At 47.9% G+C, this 18,404-nt stretch overlaps 1 protein-coding gene across 4 annotated transcripts in view; it reads right to left on the bottom strand.

Annotated features, from left to right (window-relative positions):
* Nucleotides 1-18,404, bottom strand: part of LOC124031352 (calmodulin-binding transcription activator 1-like) — a 152,903-nt gene that overhangs the window by 43,877 nt on the left and 90,622 nt on the right. For all 4 annotated transcript variants that reach the window (XM_046342464.1, XM_046342463.1, XM_046342465.1 and 1 more), the window contains exon 5: nt 10,994-11,129. In XM_046342464.1, coding sequence (XP_046198420.1) covers nt 10,994-11,129 — 136 coding nt within the window. The remainder of the gene's footprint in view (nt 1-10,993; nt 11,130-18,404) is intronic.

The raw sequence follows: 18,404 nt of genomic DNA, 5'->3' as shown, positions 1-18,404 counted from the left end.
CCTCTCTGTCCCTTTATCCCTTCCTCCCTCTCTCCTGGTCATTACCTTTCTGTCCCGTTATCCCTTCCTCCCTCTCCTGGTCATTACCTCTCTGTCCCTTTATCCCTTCCTCCCTCTCTCTTGGTCATTACCTCTCTGTCCCTTTATCCCTTCCTCCCTCTCTCCTGGTCATTACCTCTCTGTCCCTTTATCCCTTCCTCCCTCTCTCCTGGTCATTACCTCTCTGTCCCTTTATCCCTTCCTCCCTCTCTCTTGGTCATTACCTCTCTGTCCCTTTATCCCTTCCTCCCTCTCTCCTGGTCATTACCTCTCTGTCCCTTTATCCCTTCCTCCCTCTCCTGGTCATTACCTCTCTGTCCCTTTATCACTTCCTCCCTCTCTCCTGGTCATTACCTCTCTGTCCCTTTATCCCTTCCTCCCTCTCTCCTGGTCATTACCTCTCTGTCCCTTTATCCCTTCCTCCCTCTCTCCTGGTCATTACCTCTCTGTCCCTTTATCCCTTCCTCCCTCTCTCCTGGTCATTACCTCTCTATCCCTTTATCCCTTCCTCCCTCTCCTGGTCATTACCTCTCTGTCCCTTTATCCCTTCCTCCCTCTCTCCTGGTCATTACCTCTCTGCCCCTTTATCCCTTCCTCCCTCTCTCCTGGTCATTACCTCTCTGTCCCTTTATCCCTTCCTCCCTCTCTCCTGGTCATTACCTCTCTGTCCCTTCCTCCCTCTCTCCTGGTCATTACCTCTCTGTCCCTTTATCCCTTCCTCCCTCTCCTGGTCATTACCTCTCTGTCCATTTATCCCTTCCTCCCTCTCTTGGTCATTACCTCTCTGTCCCTTTATCCCTTCCTCCCTCTCTCCTGGTCATTACCTCTCTGTCCCTTTATCCCTTCCTCCCTCTCTCTTGGTTATTACCTCTCTGTCCCTTCCTCCCTCTCTCCTGGTCATTACCTCTCTGTCCCTTTATCCCTTCCTCCCTCTCCTGGTCATTACCTCTCTGTCCATTTATCCCTTCCTCCCTCTCTTGGTCATTACCTCTCTGTCCCTTTATCCCTTCCTCCCTCTCTTGGTCATTACCTCTCTGTCCCTTTATCCCTTCCTCCCTCTCTCCTGGTCATTACCTCTCTGTCCCTTTATCCCTTCCTCCCTCTCTCCTGGTCATTACCTTTCTGTCCCGTTATCCCTTCCTCCCTCTCCTGGTCATTACCTCTCTGTCCCTTTATCCCTTCCTCCCTCTCTCTTGGTCATTACCTCTCTGTCCCTTTATCCCTTCCTCCCTCTCTCCTGGTCATTACCTCTCTGTCCCTTTATCCCTTCCTCCCTCTCTCCTGGTCATTACCTCTCTGTCCCTTTATCCCTTCCTCCCTCTCTCTTGGTCATTACCTCTCTGTCCCTTTATCCCTTCCTCCCTCTCTCCTGGTCATTACCTCTCTGTCCCTTTATCCCTTCCTCCCTCTCTCCTGGTCATTACCTCTCTGTCCCTTTATCCCTTCCTCCCTCTCCTGGTTATTACCTCTCTGTCCCTTTATCCCTTCGTCCCTCTCTCCTGGTCATTACCTCTCTGTCCCTTTATCCCTTCCTCCCTCTCTCCTGGTCATTACCTCTCTGTCCCTTTATCCCTTCCTCCCTCTCTCCTGGTCATTACCTCTCTGTCCCTTTATCCCTTCCTCCCTCTCCTGGTCATTACCTCTCTGTCCCTTTATCCCTTCCTCCCTCTCTCCTGGTCATTACCTCTCTGTCCCTTTATCCCTTCCTCCCTCTCTCCTGGTCATTACCTCTCTGTCCCTTTATCCCTTCCTCCCTCTCCTGGTCATTACCTCTCTGTCCCTTTATCCCTTCCTCCCTCTCCTGGTCATTACCTCTCTGTCCCTTTATCCCTTCCTCCCTCTCTCCTGGTCATTACCTCTCTGTCCCTTTATCCCTTCCTCCCTCTCTCTTGGTCATTACCTCTCTGTCCCTTTATCCCTTCCTCCCTCTCCTGGTCATTACCTCTCTGTCCCTTTATCCCTTCGTCCCTCTCCTGGTCATTACCTCTCTGTCCCTTTATCCCTTCCTCCCTCTCTCTTGGTCATTACCTCTCTGTCCCTTTATCCCTTCCTCCCTCTCTCCTGGTCATTACCTCTCTGTCCCTTTATCCCTTCCTCCCTCTCCTGGTCATTACCTCTCTGTCCCTTTATCCCTTCGTCCCTCTCCTGGTCATTACCTCTCTGTCCCTTTATCCCTTTGTCCCTCTCTTGATCATTACCTCTCTGTCCCTTTATCCCTTCCTCCCTCTCTCCTGGTCATTACCTCTCTGTCCCTTTATCCCTTCCTCCCTCTCTCCTGGTCATTACCTCTCTGTCCCTTTATCCCTTCCTCCCTCTCTCCTGGTCATTACCTCTCTGTCCCTTTATCCCTTCCTCCCTCTCTCTTGGTCATTACCTCTCTGTCCCTTTATCCCTTCCTCCCTCTCTCTTGGTCATTACCTCTCTGTCCCTTTATCCCTTCCTCCCTCTCTCCTGGTCATTACCTCTCTGTCCCTTTATCCCTTCCTCCCTCTCTCTTGGTCATTACTTCTCTGTCCCTTTATCCCTTCCTCCCTCTCTCTTGGTCATTACCTCTCTGTCCCTTTATCCCTTCCTCCCTCTCTCCTGGTCATTACCTCTCTGTCCCTTTATCCCTTCCTCCCTCTCTCTTGGTCATTACTTCTCTGTCCCTTTATCCCTTCCTCCCTCTCTCCTGGTCATTACCTCTCTGTCCCTTTATCCCTTCCTCCCTCTCTCCTGGTCATTACCTCTCTGTCCCTTTATCCCTTCCTCCCTCTCTCTTGGTCATTACCTCTCTGTCCCTTTATCCCTTCCTCCCTCTCTCCTGGTCATTACCTATCTGTCCCTTTATCCCTTCCTCCCTCTCTCTTGGTCATTACCTCTCTGTCCCTTTATCCCTTCCTCCCTCTCTCCTGGTCATTACCTCTCTGTCCCTTTATCCCTTCCTCCCTCTCTCTTGGTCATTACTTCTCTGTCCCTTTATCCCTTCCTCCCTCTCTCTTGGTCATTACCTCTCTGTCCCTTTATCCCTTCCTCCCTCTCTCCTGGTCATTACCTATCTGTCCCTTTATCCCTTCCTCCCTCTCTCTTGGTCATTACCTCTCTGTCCCTTTATCCCTTCCTCCCTCTCTCCTGGTCATTACCTCTCTGTCCCTTTATCCCTTCCTCCCTCTCTCCTGGTTACCTCTCTGTCCCTTTATCCCTTCCTCCCTCTCTCCTTGTCATTACCTCTCTGTCCCTTTATCCCTTCCTCCCTCTCTCCTGGTTACCTCTCTGTCCCTTTATCCCTTCCTCCCTCTCTCCTGGTCATTACCTCTCTGTCCCTTTATCCCTTCCTCCCTCTCTCCTGGTTACCTCTCTGTCCCTTTATCCCTTCCTCCCTCTCTCCTGGTCATTACCTCTCTGTCCCTTTATCCCTTCCTCCCTCTCTCCTGGTTACCTCTCTGTCCCTTTATCCCTTCCTCCCTCTCTCCTGGTCATTACCTCTCTGTCCCTTTATCCCTTCCTCCCTCTCTCCTGGTCATTACCTCTCTGTCCCTTTATCCCTTCCTCCCTCTCTCCTGGTTACCTCTCTGTCCCTTTATCCCTTCCTCCCTCTCTCCTGGTCATTACCTCTCTGTCCCTTTATCCCTTCCTCCCTCTCCTGGTCATTACATCTCTGTCCCTTTATCCCTTCCTCCCTCTCTCCTGGTCATTACCTCTCTGTCCCTTTATCCCTTCCTCCCTCTCCTGGTCATTACCTCTCTGTCCCTTTATCCCTTCCCCCCTCTCTCCTGGTCATTACCTCTCTGTCCCTTTATCCCTTCCTCCCTCTCTCCTGGTCATTACCTCTCTGTCCCTTTATCCCTTCCTCCCTCTCTCCTGGTCATTACCTCTCTGTCCCTTTATCCTTTCCTCCCTCTCTCCTGGTCATTACCTCTCTGTCCCTTTATCCCTTCGTCCCTCTCCTGGTCATTACCTCTCTGTCCCTTTATCCCTTTGTCCCTCTCTTGGTCATTACCTCTCTGTCCCTTTATCCCTTCCTCCCTCTCTCCTGGTCATTACCTCTCTGTCCCTTTATCCCTTCCTCCCTCTCTCCTGGTCATTACCTCTCTGTCCCTTTATCCCTTCCTCCCTCTCTCCTGGTCATTACCTCTCTGTCCCTTTATCCCTTCCTCCCTCTCTCTTGGTCATTACCTCTCTGTCCCTTTATCCCTTCCTCCCTCTCTCTTGGTCATTACCTCTCTGTCCCTTTATCCCTTCCTCCCTCTCTCCTGGTCATTACCTCTCTGTCCCTTTATCCCTTCCTCCCTCTCTCTTGGTCATTACTTCTCTGTCCCTTTATCCCTTCCTCCCTCTCTCTTGGTCATTACCTCTCTGTCCCTTTATCCCTTCCTCCCTCTCTCCTGGTCATTACCTCTCTGTCCCTTTATCCCTTCCTCCCTCTCTCCTGGTTACCTCTATGTCCCTTTATCCCTTCCTCCCTCTCTCCTGGTCATTACCTCTCTGTCCCTTTATCCCTTCCTCCCTCTCTCCTTGTCATTACCTCTCTGTCCCTTTATCCCTTCCTCCCTCTCTCCTGGTTACCTCTCTGTCCCTTTATCCCTTCCTCCCTCTCTCCTGGTCATTACCTCTCTGTCCCTTTATCCCTTCCTCCCTCTCTCCTGGTTACCTCTCTGTCCCTTTATCCCTTCCTCCCTCTCTCCTGGTCATTACCTCTCTGTCCCTTTATCCCTTCCTCCCTCTCTCCTGGTCATTACCTCTCTGTCCCTTTATCCCTTCCTCCCTCTCTCCTGGTCATTACCTCTCTGTCCCTTTATCCCTTCCTCCCTCTCTCTTGGTCATTACCTCTCTGTCCCTTTATCCCTTCCTCCCTCTCTCCTGGTTACCTCTCTGTCCCTTTATCCCTTCCTCCCTCTCTCTTGGTCATTACTTCTCTGTCCCTTTATCCCTTCCTCCCTCTCTCTTGGTCATTACCTCTCTGTCCCTTTATCCCTTCCTCCCTCTCTCCTGGTTACCTCTCTGTCCCTTTATCCCTTCCTCCCTCTCTCCTTGTCATTACCTCTCTGTCCCTTTATCCCTTCCTCCCTCTCTCCTGGTTACCTCTCTGTCCCTTTATCCCTTCCTCCCTCTCTCCTGGTCATTACCTCTCTGTCCCTTTATCCCTTCCTCCCTCTCTCCTGGTTACCTCTCTGTCCCTTTATCCCGTCCTCCCTCTCTCCTGGTCATTACCTCTCTGTCCCTTTATCCCTTCCTCCCTCTCTCCTGGTTACCTCTCTGTCCCTTTATCCCTTCCTCCCTCTCTCCTGGTCATTACCTCTCTGTCCCTTTATCCCTTCCTCCCTCTCTCCTGGTCATTACCTCTCTGTCCCTTTATCCCTTCCTCCCTCTCTCCTGGTTACCTCTCTGTCCCTTTATCCCTTCCTCCCTCTCTCCTGGTCATTACCTCTCTGTCCCTTTATCCCTTCCTCCCTCTCCTGGTCATTACATCTCTGTCCCTTTATCCCTTCCTCCCTCTCTCCTGGTCATTACCTCTCTGTCCCTTTATCCCTTCCTCCCTCTCCTGGTCATTACCTCTCTGTCCCTTTATCCCTTCCCCCCTCTCTCCTGGTCATTACCTCTCTGTCCCTTTATCCCTTCCTCCCTCTCTCCTGGTCATTACCTCTCTGTCCCTTTATCCTTTCCTCCCTCTCTCCTGGTCATTACCTCTCTGTCCCTTTATCCCTTCCTCCCTCTCCTGGTCATTACATCTCTGTCCCTTTATCCCTTCCTCCCTCTCTCCTGGTCATTACCTCTCTGTCCCTTTATCCCTTCCTCCCTCTCCTGGTCATTACCTCTCTGTCCCTTTATCCCTTCCCCCCTCTCTCCTGGTCATTACCACTCTGTCCCTTTATCCCTTCCTCCCTCTCTCCTGGTTACCTCTATGTCCCTTTATCCCTTCCTCCCTCTCTCCTTGTCATTACCTCTCTGTCCCTTTATCCCTTCCTCCCTCTCTCCTGGTTACCTCTCTGTCCCTTTATCCCTTCCTCCCTCTCTCCTGGTCATTACCTCTCTGTCCCTTTATCCCTTCCTCCCTCTCTCCTGGTTACCTCTCTGTCCCTTTATCCCTTCCTCCCTCTCTCCTGGTCATTACCTCTCTGTCCCTTTATCCCTTCCTCCCTCTCTCCTGGTCATTACCTCTCTGTCCCTTTATCCCTTCCTCCCTCTCTCCTGGTCATTACCTCTCTGTCCCTTTATCCCTTCCTCCCTCTCTCTTGGTCATTACTTCTCTGTCCCTTTATCCCTTCCTCCCTCTCTCTTGGTCATTACCTCTCTGTCCCTTTATCCCTTCCTCCCTCTCTCCTGGTCATTACCTCTCTGTCCCTTTATCCCTTCCTCCCTCTCTCCTGGTTACCTCTCTGTCCCTTTATCCCTTCCTCCCTCTCTCCTGGTCATTACCTCTCTGTCCCTTTATCCCTTCCTCCCTCTCTCCTGGTCATTACCTCTCTGTCCCTTTATCCCTTCCTCCCTCTCTCCTGGTTACCTCTCTGTCCCTTTATCCCTTCCTCCCTCTCTCCTGGTCATTACCTCTCTGTCCCTTTATCCCTTCCTCCCTCTCCTGGTCATTACATCTCTGTCCCTTTATCCCTTCCTCCCTCTCTCCTGGTCATTACCTCTCTGTCCCTTTATCCCTTCCTCCCGCTCCTGGTCATTACCTCTCTGTCCCTTTATCCCTTCCCCCCTCTCTCCTGGTCATTACCTCTCTGTCCCTTTATCCCTTCCTCCCTCTCTCCTGGTCATTACCTCTCTGTCCCTTTATCCTTTCCTCCCTCTCTCCTGGTCATTACCTCTCTGTCCCTTTATCCCTTCCTCCCTCTCTCCTGGTCATTACCTCTCTGTCCCTTTATCCCTTCCTCCCTCTCTCCTGGTCATTACCTCTCTGTCCCTTTATCCCTTCCTCCCTCTCTCCTGGTCATTACCTCTCTGTCCCTTTATCCCTTCCTCCCTCTCTCTTGGTCATTACCTCTCTGTCCCTTTATCCCTTCCTCCCTCTCCTGGTCATTACCTCTCTGTCCCTTTATCCCTTCGTCCCTCTCCTGGTCATTACTTCTCTGTCCCTTTATCCCTTCCTCCCTCTCCTGGTCATTACCTCTCTGTCCCTTTATCCCTTCCTCCCTCTCCTGGTCATTACCTCTCTGTCCCTTTATCCCTTCCTCCCTCTCCTGGTCATTACCTCTCTGTCCCTTTATCCCTTCCTCCCTCTCTCCTGGTCATTACCTCTCTGTCCCTTTATCCCTTCCTCCCTCTCTCCTGGTTACCTCTCTGTCCCTTTATCCCTTCCTCCCTCTCTCCTGGTCATTACCTCTCTGTCCCTTTATCCCTTCCTCCCTCTCTCCTGGTTACCTCTCTGTCCCTTTATCCCTTCCTCCCTCTCTCCTGGTCATTACCTCTCTGTCCCTTTATCCCTTCCTCCCTCTCTCCTGGTCATTACCTCTCTGTCCCTTTATCCCTTCCTCCCTCTCTCCTGGTTACCTCTCTGTCCCTTTATCCCTTCCTCCCTCTCTCCTGGTCATTACCTCTCTGTCCCTTTATCCCTTCCTCCCTCTCTCCTGGTCATTACCTCTCTGTCCCTTTATCCCTTCCTCCCTCTCTCCTGGTCATTACCTCTCTGTCCCTTTATCCCTTCCTCCCTCTCTCTTGGTCATTACTTCTCTGTCCCTTTATCCCTTCCTCCCTCTCTCTTGGTCATTACCTCTCTTTCCCTTTATCCCTTCCTCCCTCTCTCCTGGTCATTACCTCTCTGTCCCTTTATCCCTTCCTCCCTCTCTCCTGGTTACCTCTCTGTCCCTTTATCCCTTCCTCCCTCTCTCCTTGTCATTACCTCTCTGTCCCTTTATCCCTTCCTCCCTCTCTCCTGGTTACCTCTCTGTCCCTTTATCCCTTCCTCCCTCTCTCCTGGTCATTACCTCTCTGTCCCTTTATCCCTTCCTCCCTCTCTCCTGGTTACCTCTCTGTCCCTTTATCCCTTCCTCCCTCTCTCCTGGTCATTACCTCTCTGTCCCTTTATCCCTTCCTCCCTCTCTCCTGGTTACCTCTCTGTCCTTTATCCTTTATCCCTTCCTCCCTCTCTCCTGGTCATTACCTCTCTGTCCCTTTATCCCTTCCTCCCTCTCTCCTGGTCATTACCTCTCTGTCCCTTTATCCCTTCCTCCCTCTCTCCTGGTTACCTCTCTGTCCCTTTATCCCTTCCTCCCTCTCTCCTGGTCATTACCTCTCTGTCCCTTTATCCCTTCCTCCCTCTCCTGGTCATTACATCTCTGTCCCTTTATCCCTTCCTCCCTCTCTCCTGGTCATTACCTCTCTGTCCCTTTATCCCTTCCTCCCTCTCCTGGTCATTACCTCTCTGTCCCTTTATCCCTTCCCCCCTCTCTCCTGGTCATTACCTCTCTGTCCCTTTATCCCTTCCTCCCTCTCTCCTGGTCATTACCTCTCTGTCCCTTTATCCCTTCCTCCCTCTCTCCTGGTCATTACCTCTCTGTCCCTTTATCCCTTCCTCCCTCTCTCCTGGTTACCTATCTGTCCCTTTATCCCTTCCTCCCTCTCTCCTGGTCATTACCTCTCTTTCCCTTTATCCCTTCCTCCCTCTCTCCTGGTCATTACCTCTCTGTCCCTTTATCCCTTCCTCCCTCTCTCCTGGTCATTACCTCTCTGTCCCTTTATCCCTTCCTCCCTCTCTCCTGGTCATTACCTCTCTGTCCCTTTATCCCTTCCTCCCTCTCTCCTGGTCATTACCTCTCTTTCCCTTTATCCATTCCTCCCTCTCTCCTGGTCATTACCTCTCTGTCCCTTTATCCCTTCCTCCCTCTCTCCTGGTCATTACCTCTCTGTCCCTTTATCCCTTCCTCCCTCTCTCCTGGTCATTACCTCTCTGTCCCTTTATCCCTTCCTCCCCCTCCTGGTCATTATCTCTCTGTCCCTTTATCCCTTCCTCCCTCTCTCCTGGTCATTACCTCTCTGTCCCTTTATCCCTTCCTCCCTCTCTCCTGGTCATTACCTCTCTGTCCCTTTATCCCTTCCTCCCTCTCCTGGTCATTACCTCCCTGTCCCTTTATCCCTTCCTCCCTCTCTCCTGGTCATTACCTCTCTGTCCCTTTATCCCTTCCTCCCTCTCTCCTGGTCATTACCTCTCTGTCCCTTTATCCCTTCCCCCCTCTCTCCTGGTCATTCCCTCTCTTTTTATGTCTGTCACACTCCCCACTCGCCGCTTGCGTACTATTTCTGCTGAATAATCAATTATAGAGCTGTAGCATGTGACTCACACATATACATGGGCGCTTGCACACACACACACACACACACACGCACACACACACACACACCATTGCCTTGAGACTCGATCGATACTCCTCTCTGTTCCTGTCGAAGGAGGCATTGACATCATCTTTGGCCTGAAGCCAAACACACACTTATCCTACAGAGAGGGTGTGTGTGTGTGTGTGTATTGGTAACACAAGAAACAGCTAGGGGAGGATGTTAGAGACTGATTCACAAACGGAGAGAGAGGGAGAGCAGGAGCGAGAGCTCAATCCATTCAATCCATCCCACGCTCTTCCCTTTTTCCATCTCATTAACCTTTTTTTCTTATTTTCACCTCACATCCCTTCATCTCTCCTCCCTCTCTTTCCCTTGCCCTCCAATTCCTCTACTTTGAGTTTTGTATGGCCTTCCTTAGTGGTCTTCCATCTATAGTGCCTTCCGAAAGTATTCACACCCTCTTGACTTTTTCCACATTTTGTTGTGTTACAGACTGAATTTAAAATAGATTTGCATATCTGATTCAAATCTGTTCTTTTTCCTGCAGTTTAAACAGCCAAAAAGCACATGGAATCAGATATTTCAAGCAACATTTCAAACCATCTTCGTTGATGGATTGAAGTCAGATATAAATCTGATTCCTGGCCATGTGACCTGTGGCGTGAATTCATGGAAGCCAGGCTTACCCCCAAAAATGTATCAAAGGAAACATTTTAAAACATAAAAAACATCTGTGTTTCTTAATTTTCCTTCAATTTTCAAGAGGCTGAATGATGCTGTCTGGTCCAAACGAGGATGACATTGTTGCTGCCCATAGCATTGAAGGCAAGGGAAGCCTACGAGCATCCTACCTCCCTTGACAAAAACATGTTTAAAAAAATAGCTAATCAACGTTGAGTTAAACTGAGTGAGCTCAACTGTGATTGGTCCTGGCGCACCAAAACAAAGTGTCAAGAGAAGCCAGTTTGGATTTGGTGTCACTCCTATCAAATCCCATCAAGAGCATAAGTCATTGACAGAAAGAACTTGAATTGTTGCATCTCGTTGTGTTGTCATCCTCCGGTGACTAGCCAGCTAGCTAAAATTAGCCCTTTCCTAAATTAGCCATGGATGGAGATTTCAACTTGTAGTTTTACTTAATTCTCCATACTGGCCAATGATTATAATGACGATTCTGATCCAACCATTAATTCATACATTGTTGTGCCCCTGGCCTGATGGATGGAAGTTCAATATGTAGTAGTAGGAGGCTACTGTTAACTAGCTAACATTGCCCATGAAAGGAAGTTAGGCTAGCGAGCCATCATTTTAGCCAGGTAGCCGAGGACAAAACCAGTATGTACTTCATGACAGAGTGATAGACCATTTTGTCAACATGAAAGAGAGGAGGAGGTCATTGGCCCTTCTCTACAAGTAGGGTGATCAACATATTTTTCTACGTGCACGAACACGCACGCAAGGCTTTAGAGACTCGCAATTGTAATCACTACCAAAGGTGATTCTAACATGTATTGACTCAGGGGTGTCAATACTTATGTCAATGATATATTTCTGTATTACATTTTCAATAAATGAGCGAACATTTTTTAAAGCATATTTACTGTCATTATGGGGTACTGTGTGTAGATGGGAGAGAAAAGGTCAAGGGGTAGGGATACTCTCTGAGGGCACTGCATATGTATGAGTGCATGTGTGTGCTCACCTCCACTCCCTGTACTTTGAGCTTCATGTGGTCTTCTCTGGTGGTCTTCCCATCTTTCCTCTTCTTCCAGCAGTAGCCATCCTTCCTGTACTTTACCTTCTTCCTGTTGTACAGGATCATCGAGCCATTCTGAGGTCTTGGAGAGGAAGAGAGAGAGGAGAGAGGGAGAGAGGGAGGAAGGGAGAGGGAGAAAGAGGGAAAGAGGGGGAGAGGAAAGGGAGAGAAGGAGAGATATCAATAACACATTCATTACTCTGTAGATCACTCTCATATTACTGTTAGTGTTTCTATGGTGATTGGATGATTGGATGATATAAGTAGAAGTAGGAGACAGTCTGTTGCTACCCAGAGTGCATCACACCTGCATTTACAGTATCTCTCTCAACCATCATAACTATCTCAAAACAAGCAAAGCAATTAACTGACCAATAACAGTGTCATGACGTTGGCCTGGGGGTAGGTTTATGACAGTCATAAATACCTCTTTCCCCCTTTTTCCTCTCTCCACCCTACTGATGTTACATTTGCAAACCCCTTTGGTTAACATAGAGATTCTGGGAACATCAGAAGGTGGCGGGAAATGAACTATATTCTGGTAATCCAACCAATTGAACATATAAATTTTTTTATTTTAAATTTGGCAAGTCAGTTAAGAACAAATTCCTATTTTCAATGACAGCCTAGGAACAGTGGGTTAACTGCCTGTTCAGGGGTAGAACGACAGATTTGTACCTTGTCAGCTCGGGGATTTGAACTTGCAACCTTCCGGTTACTAGTCCAATTCTCATTGGGAAACAATATTTCTTAGGAACCTGTTTTCAGTTCCTACCGCTTCCACTGGATGTCACCAGTCTTTAGAATTTGGTTGAGGTTATTCATTTGTGCAATGTAGAAGTACGGCCATCTAATTTGCAAATAAATAAATTAAAAATCCTACAATGTGATTTTCTGGATTGTTTTCCCTCATTTTGTCTGTCATAGTTGAAGTGAACCTATGATGGAAATTACAGGCCTCTCTCATCTCTTTAAGTTGGAGAACTTGCACAATTGGTAGCTGACTAAATACTTTTTTTGCCCCACTGTAAGTATTTAGTAAATACATAATTAAACCCAATTTTATGTTGCTGGTTCAACTTGTTAGCCAGGGTTCGTGCAGATAACCAATAATTTACAACTTTCAGATGAGACTGAATTAAGATGACGATTCATATTGACTGCTATTGATGTAAAATATGACTAGGTCTTTAAGAGTTTATTCGGAAGATAACAGCTCCATAAATATTATTTGGTGCCCAACACTCTAGTTAATTACATTTACATGATTAGCTCAATCAGGTAATATTAATTACGGAGAAATTATTTTATAGAATAGCATGTCATATCACTTAATCAGGCATAGCCAAAGACACTACATAATTGGTGCCCCCTGTGAGGAATCTAAAATAGAATAAGGCTTTCATTTTGATTCAGCCTGTATAAATTTGAAAAACAGATGACATAATATACCAAGTTATTGTACACATTTTTTGAGACAATAATGAGACAAGCATTATTGAGTGTACTGAAGATTCCCCTGCCTCCGTGTTGTTCGCTGACGTAGTCAGTGGGTAACGTAAGCAAATAGATTTCTGTATGAGGGCCGAGAAAGCTAATTATAGAAATCTGAGAAATAGAGCATTTGGCCAAACGCAGGGCTATTCCTGCCTGGCGCATTTCAGACGTGGGTAGGCTCGGTCATTATTAATTTGTCGAGCGAGGACAAAGAGCCGGCCGATTGAAATTCAGGAGATATAAGCTTGACCAGCGATATGTATCTCTGTCTCTCTTGTGAGTTGACCAAGGTGCAAAGGAGGGTTTAGCTTGCATGCTAAAGCTAACAAGGGAAAATAGCCATTTTGTTTTCTTGTCCTACGTTGAAATCCCTCCGACCTGCGGAACGGAAGTCCCGACCTGGGTAGTTCCGTTTGATTTCAGCGTGTGAAATCATTGACCGCTGACGTGTGCCCAGGATATTCGTTCATGAAGAATTATTCAGGTCACACTCAAGTCATTACTTATGATATCCAGACAGATATCAATGTCTTATCCAATTAAACTAATAAGTGTAAATCTGGCAACTTACATTCTGAAATAGATATTTTAAATAATATCCAAATGTATGAGTTTTCTAAACAAGACATTGTAAACTTTTTCCAAACTAACCTAGATGAAGCAACTTCTCAGGTTAATTCAAGTTTAATTCCCAAATAGCCTAAACAGGTCTGATTTATCATTAAATTGATCAATCAGTAAAATTTGGTTTTTGCAAAACCATTCAGTAATCCAGTACTGACAGAAGCCCCGCCCCGGCGGGAATCCCACGTGGCTTCGGTCTTAGAGAGAAGTGACCACAGTGTTGAATGTTCCCAACATTTGATCTACTGTTTACACTTATGATATCCAATCAATGGAGATTGTATGGATTATTGTCTCATTCAATTCCAATGAATTCCAAACCCAAACTTTGAAAGAAAATAGGAAAAATGTTCCTCTAAATTTTTCTAATAATGTGCAAGCTATCGAAGGAGGTGGTCACCACTCCTCCGCTAATTAGTGAACCTCCACCCATAAAAGGATTGATCTCTGACCTCAGCAGCAATACCAACCCTAATTATGCCATTAGCGAAAAAACAGCCAAAATTGCGAACTCTCTCCAAAACCAACCATCAAACACAGGCTTTGTGACGGTTCTCCACACTTTGCACTGATGTATTGCCATAAAAATGTGGCATCGGTCCAGTACCACAGTTCACAGCTGAAGCACGTGCCAGACATGGCTAACATGAGGGGACAGGTGGAGAGAACTGAGCAACTATTGACAAAAGCAGGAAATGAAAACAATCTGCTAGTCGAGGAACTGCGTTTGAAATCTGAACAATTAAAAGTAATTGCAAATACTTATGACGATGAACGAGCACAAACTCTTCAACAAAATCGTTGTCTCCAGGAACTACTCGATTTAGACAAAACTAAATATGATGTAGTCCACTTCAAACTAGATACATCTGTTGAATTATCTACAAACAGGAGTGCACAATTTGATAACATGCAGGCAGTTTTGTTGAACGTTACTCAGAGTAACACGGTTCTATTCAAAATGCTGCAGACCAAAGACAAGCAATTGATGAACACAATGACAAAGTTGGATGACAAATCAGCAAAACTCAATGAAGTTGCTGACCAAATGAATGATGAGCGAATTCGGGTGATGAAGATGGAAATCTTGATTTCTAAGCAAGAGGAAGAAATCACATCACTGAATCTCTCGCTCTGTACTCAAGACCTGCAAACCATGACAGATAAGTTTGAGATCGAAAAGAGCAAGTGCGACACTCACGTGTCCAAAATCAATACTCTAAGCGCTCAAGTGGACTCTGCAATGCAGCAGAATACCACCCTTAGGTACCATCTGTAGGAAGTCCAGAATGGTGCGAATGCGACACTACATGAACGATGCGACACTACACTTCGAGGGGTCACTCAGACTACCTCGCCTCTAACATTGAGAGTCATGCTGAAACTACACTTCAAGGACATATCGCTCATCCACCCTGTGTATGTTACCAGCTTCGAAACTGTACCCCTGCTACTTGGAGCAGACTTGATGGATCGGTTACTCCCATTGATGGATTGGAAAACCAACCAGGTATGGTCACAGGCCACAGTGCCTTCTCCACCAACCACACTGTCTTCCCCTAACGCTAGCAGCAACGCAGTCATTCACGAGGGGTATCTGTCAAAAGCACCCCTTGGGAAAAAGATGTTTAGAAACCTCTTGGGGCAGAATCCGATCCAAGGAGATATTACGATATCTCGACACATTCCATCAGCCAATCTGATTGACCATTCTTGTCATGATTTCGAGCCAGCTGTCTATGTGAATGAGCAACTTCCCTCCTCCTTGCAGTCATGCAATACGGTAGTTGAGATGAACTTCTCTTGCCCTTCGGACACTTCCGCAAACACTGCGGCTGTCTCAGCAAGAAAAACATCGATACACAGAGTAAACTCTGCTTCCGATGACACAGCTTACGCTTTGTGGGGGACTGTCAACCCTTACAATGACACTAATGGCGTCACTCCAGCAACTGACCCGATGACTCCCACTGGTTAAACACTTTGCGACATCACAGACCGATATTCTTGTCTCAGTTCGCAGGTACTGAAGAGGTTGCCACACGCAGACGCGGTGGTGACTGACAGACCTCGACAGCCACTGAGGGTGTTGAAGCACAAACACCAGGAGATTTGGTTGAAAGGTTACAGCCACTATCATAATAACGTGGCCACTGACAACTCGTACATAGGGTCCGAACTTTTAGTTTGCGCCTCTGACACAAAGGTTGGGAATAGTAGCCCAGACCGATGATGAGCCTTATCGAGACCGGTGGGGGGGGATCCCGAGACACAAAGGTTGGGAATAGTAGCCCAGACCGATGATGAGCCTTATCGAGACCGGTGGGGGGATCCCGAGACACAAAGGTTGGGAATAGTAGCCCAGACCCATGATGAGCCTTATCGAGGCCGGTGGGGGGGATCCCGAGACACAAGGGTTGGGAATAGTAGCCCAGACCCATGATGAGCCTTATCGAGGCCGATGGGGGGGATCCCGAGACACAAAGGTTGGGAATAGTAGCCCAGTCCCATGATGAGCCTTATCGAGGCCGGTGGGGGGGGGGGGGGGGGGTCGAGACACAAGGTTGGGAATAGTAGCCCAGACCCATGATGAGCCTTATCGAGGCCGGTGGGGGGGATCCCGAGACACAAAGGTTGGGCATAGTAGCCCAGACCCATGATGAGCCTTATCGAGGCTGGTGGGGGGGGCTCCCGAGACACAAAGGTTGGGAATAGTAGCCCAGACCCATGATGAGCCTTATCGAGGCCGGTGGTGGGGGGGGGGGGGATCCCGAGACACAAGGGTTGGGAATAGTAGCCCAGACCCATGATGAGCCTTATCGAGGCCGATGGGGGGATCCCGAGACACAAAGGTTGGGAATAGTAGCCCAGTCCCATGATGAGCCTTATCGAGGCCGGTGGGGGGGGGGGATCCCGAGACACAAAGGTTGGGAATAGTAGCCCAGACCCATGATGAGCCTTATCGAGGCCGATGGGGGGGGATCCCGAGACACAAAGGTTGGGAATAGTAGCCCAGTCCCATGATGAGCCTTATCGAGGCCGGTGGGGGGGGATCCCGAGACACAAAGGTTGGGAATAGTAGCCCAGACCCATGATGAGCCTTATCGAGGCCGGTGGGGGGGATCCCGAGACACAAAGGTTGGGAATAGTAGCCCAGACCCATGATGATTCTTATCGAGGCCGGTGGGGGGATCCCGAGACACAAAGGTTGGGAATAGTAGCCCAGACCCATGATGAGCCTTATCGAGGCCGGTGGGGGGGGGTCGAGACACAAAGGTTGGGAATAGTAGCCCAGACCCATGATGAGCCTTATCGAGGCCGGTGGGGGGGGGTCGAGACTACGGACAACAACGTACGAGGCCGCCAGAGCATAAATCAAATCTAGTTGTATACTCCCCTTTGAGAACAGCGAGGAGCAGACAGGCCCCTAGACGGGGATTATCTTAGAACACATCTAAGATAGTACTGAGGTGCACCACACTGGTCGTAAAGGAAGTCCAGTAGACTTGTCCACCACCAAAACAAATGGCAACAATAATCATTCCTTGCCATGTGTAGTAGTCACTACAAGACAACTAGTAAAATACTCTAGTCATGTATTCCTGTAGGATAACATTTCAGAATAAATCAGTAGGACAACTGGACCCCTTGAGTACCAGTACCAATACCACAGTCAGTCCAGCAACACTCAGTAAGAGGATTAGTAACCTCACAAGTTAAATTGCTATTGATAATAGCAACATAGGAGTCACTCAGAGTGCAACACGGGGAAGGGAATCTCCATTGCGCTATTTCAATGGTTAACACACGCCACTAATAAATAGAACCCTCTGTTCAGGAGAAATGTTATTAGAAGTCATGAATCACGATCACACCACGTACGACTGGTCTAATACTTAGGGTACTTCCGTCATGAGGTTAGCTCCTCCGTGGATAACATAGCTATGAAGTATACTTCTTCATACCTACCGCCACTACAATAGTGGAAGACAATGACTGGTAGTAAAACCACTACAGACTCCTTCGACACCAATTCTGACTGACCTCCAGGCATTGACCTGAAAATTACCTGACTACGTCAGACTCATTCTGAACAAGTTGTAATCTGCCAGGATACTTGGTTTCCTTCCCTTGACATGTGTCCTTGTGTAAGCATAAACGCACATGCACAACGGAACATCCAATTAGGATTTATGCTAGGATCACTTAAGGGTTCGAGCAAAATACCAGCCTTAGTAAAGTTGAACATTTATTTTGAGGCCTTTAACTCTACAGCTAAAGTACTCACCAGTTTTCTTATCAGAAGTCCATCGGTCATCCCTGTAGACTGCCCAAAACTAGTGCCTTACAGCTGTAGACTTAGTATAGGACCCTAAGCAACACCCCGCAAATTAGGAAAGCCCTAGATATGACATTAGACAATGCCATGATAGGGTCATTTTGCCAAGACCATGGATGTAGATAGAATACAGTCCAATTAGATGATTAAAGGGGCATAACTATATTTTGTTTTGTTTATGCTTTCATTCATTTTGTTTCATTTTCTTCGGCATGTAGAAAGTGATAGAGTCATAAACAACTTCCTCATACAACCATCAGTTAGTGCCACAACGCCGCTCATTTGGAAGGAAATGTAATGATATATTTCATGAGTGTGTGTGCGTTGTTAACATCTACCTAAGTTACTGCCCAGATCTTCCAGTCTGGACGACCAGACGACGGGTCCGGAACGGCAATCCCAATCCGGACATCCGCTGCCCAGCCATGGAGCGGACTTCTTCATTTGCAGACACCCTACCCATGTCGACCACCAGATGGGGACCACAACGATGGTCCACAACCAGGACAACCCACTCTCATTTTTATGTTGGTTTGCAACATGCAGGTTAATCGCAAGATTGAACTCAACATGGGGAGACTGTCATGACGTTGGCCTGGGGGTAGGTTTATGACAGTCATAAAAACCTATTCCCCCCTCTTTTCTCTCTCTACCCTGCTGATGTTACATTTGCTAAACCCTTGGTTAACATAGAGATTCTGGGAACATAAGAAGGTGGGGAGAAATTAACTATATTCTGGTAATCCGACCCATTGAACATATGCGGTGGTACTCAATGAATATGATGTCAGTTCGGTCGTCATCTGAGACATTCTCATCAATGATAAGATGACCTAAACTCTACAGTGGAAAGTATACACATCAGAGTTATCGGATTCACATGGAATTGTTGTTCAA

This window comes from Oncorhynchus gorbuscha, linkage group LG03 (assembly GCF_021184085.1).
Source record: "Oncorhynchus gorbuscha isolate QuinsamMale2020 ecotype Even-year linkage group LG03, OgorEven_v1.0, whole genome shotgun sequence".
NCBI classification, from domain to species: domain Eukaryota; kingdom Metazoa; phylum Chordata; class Actinopteri; order Salmoniformes; family Salmonidae; genus Oncorhynchus; species Oncorhynchus gorbuscha.
The sequence above is the reverse complement of the archived record's forward strand: the minus strand, read 5'-3'. Positions and strand labels throughout refer to the sequence as shown.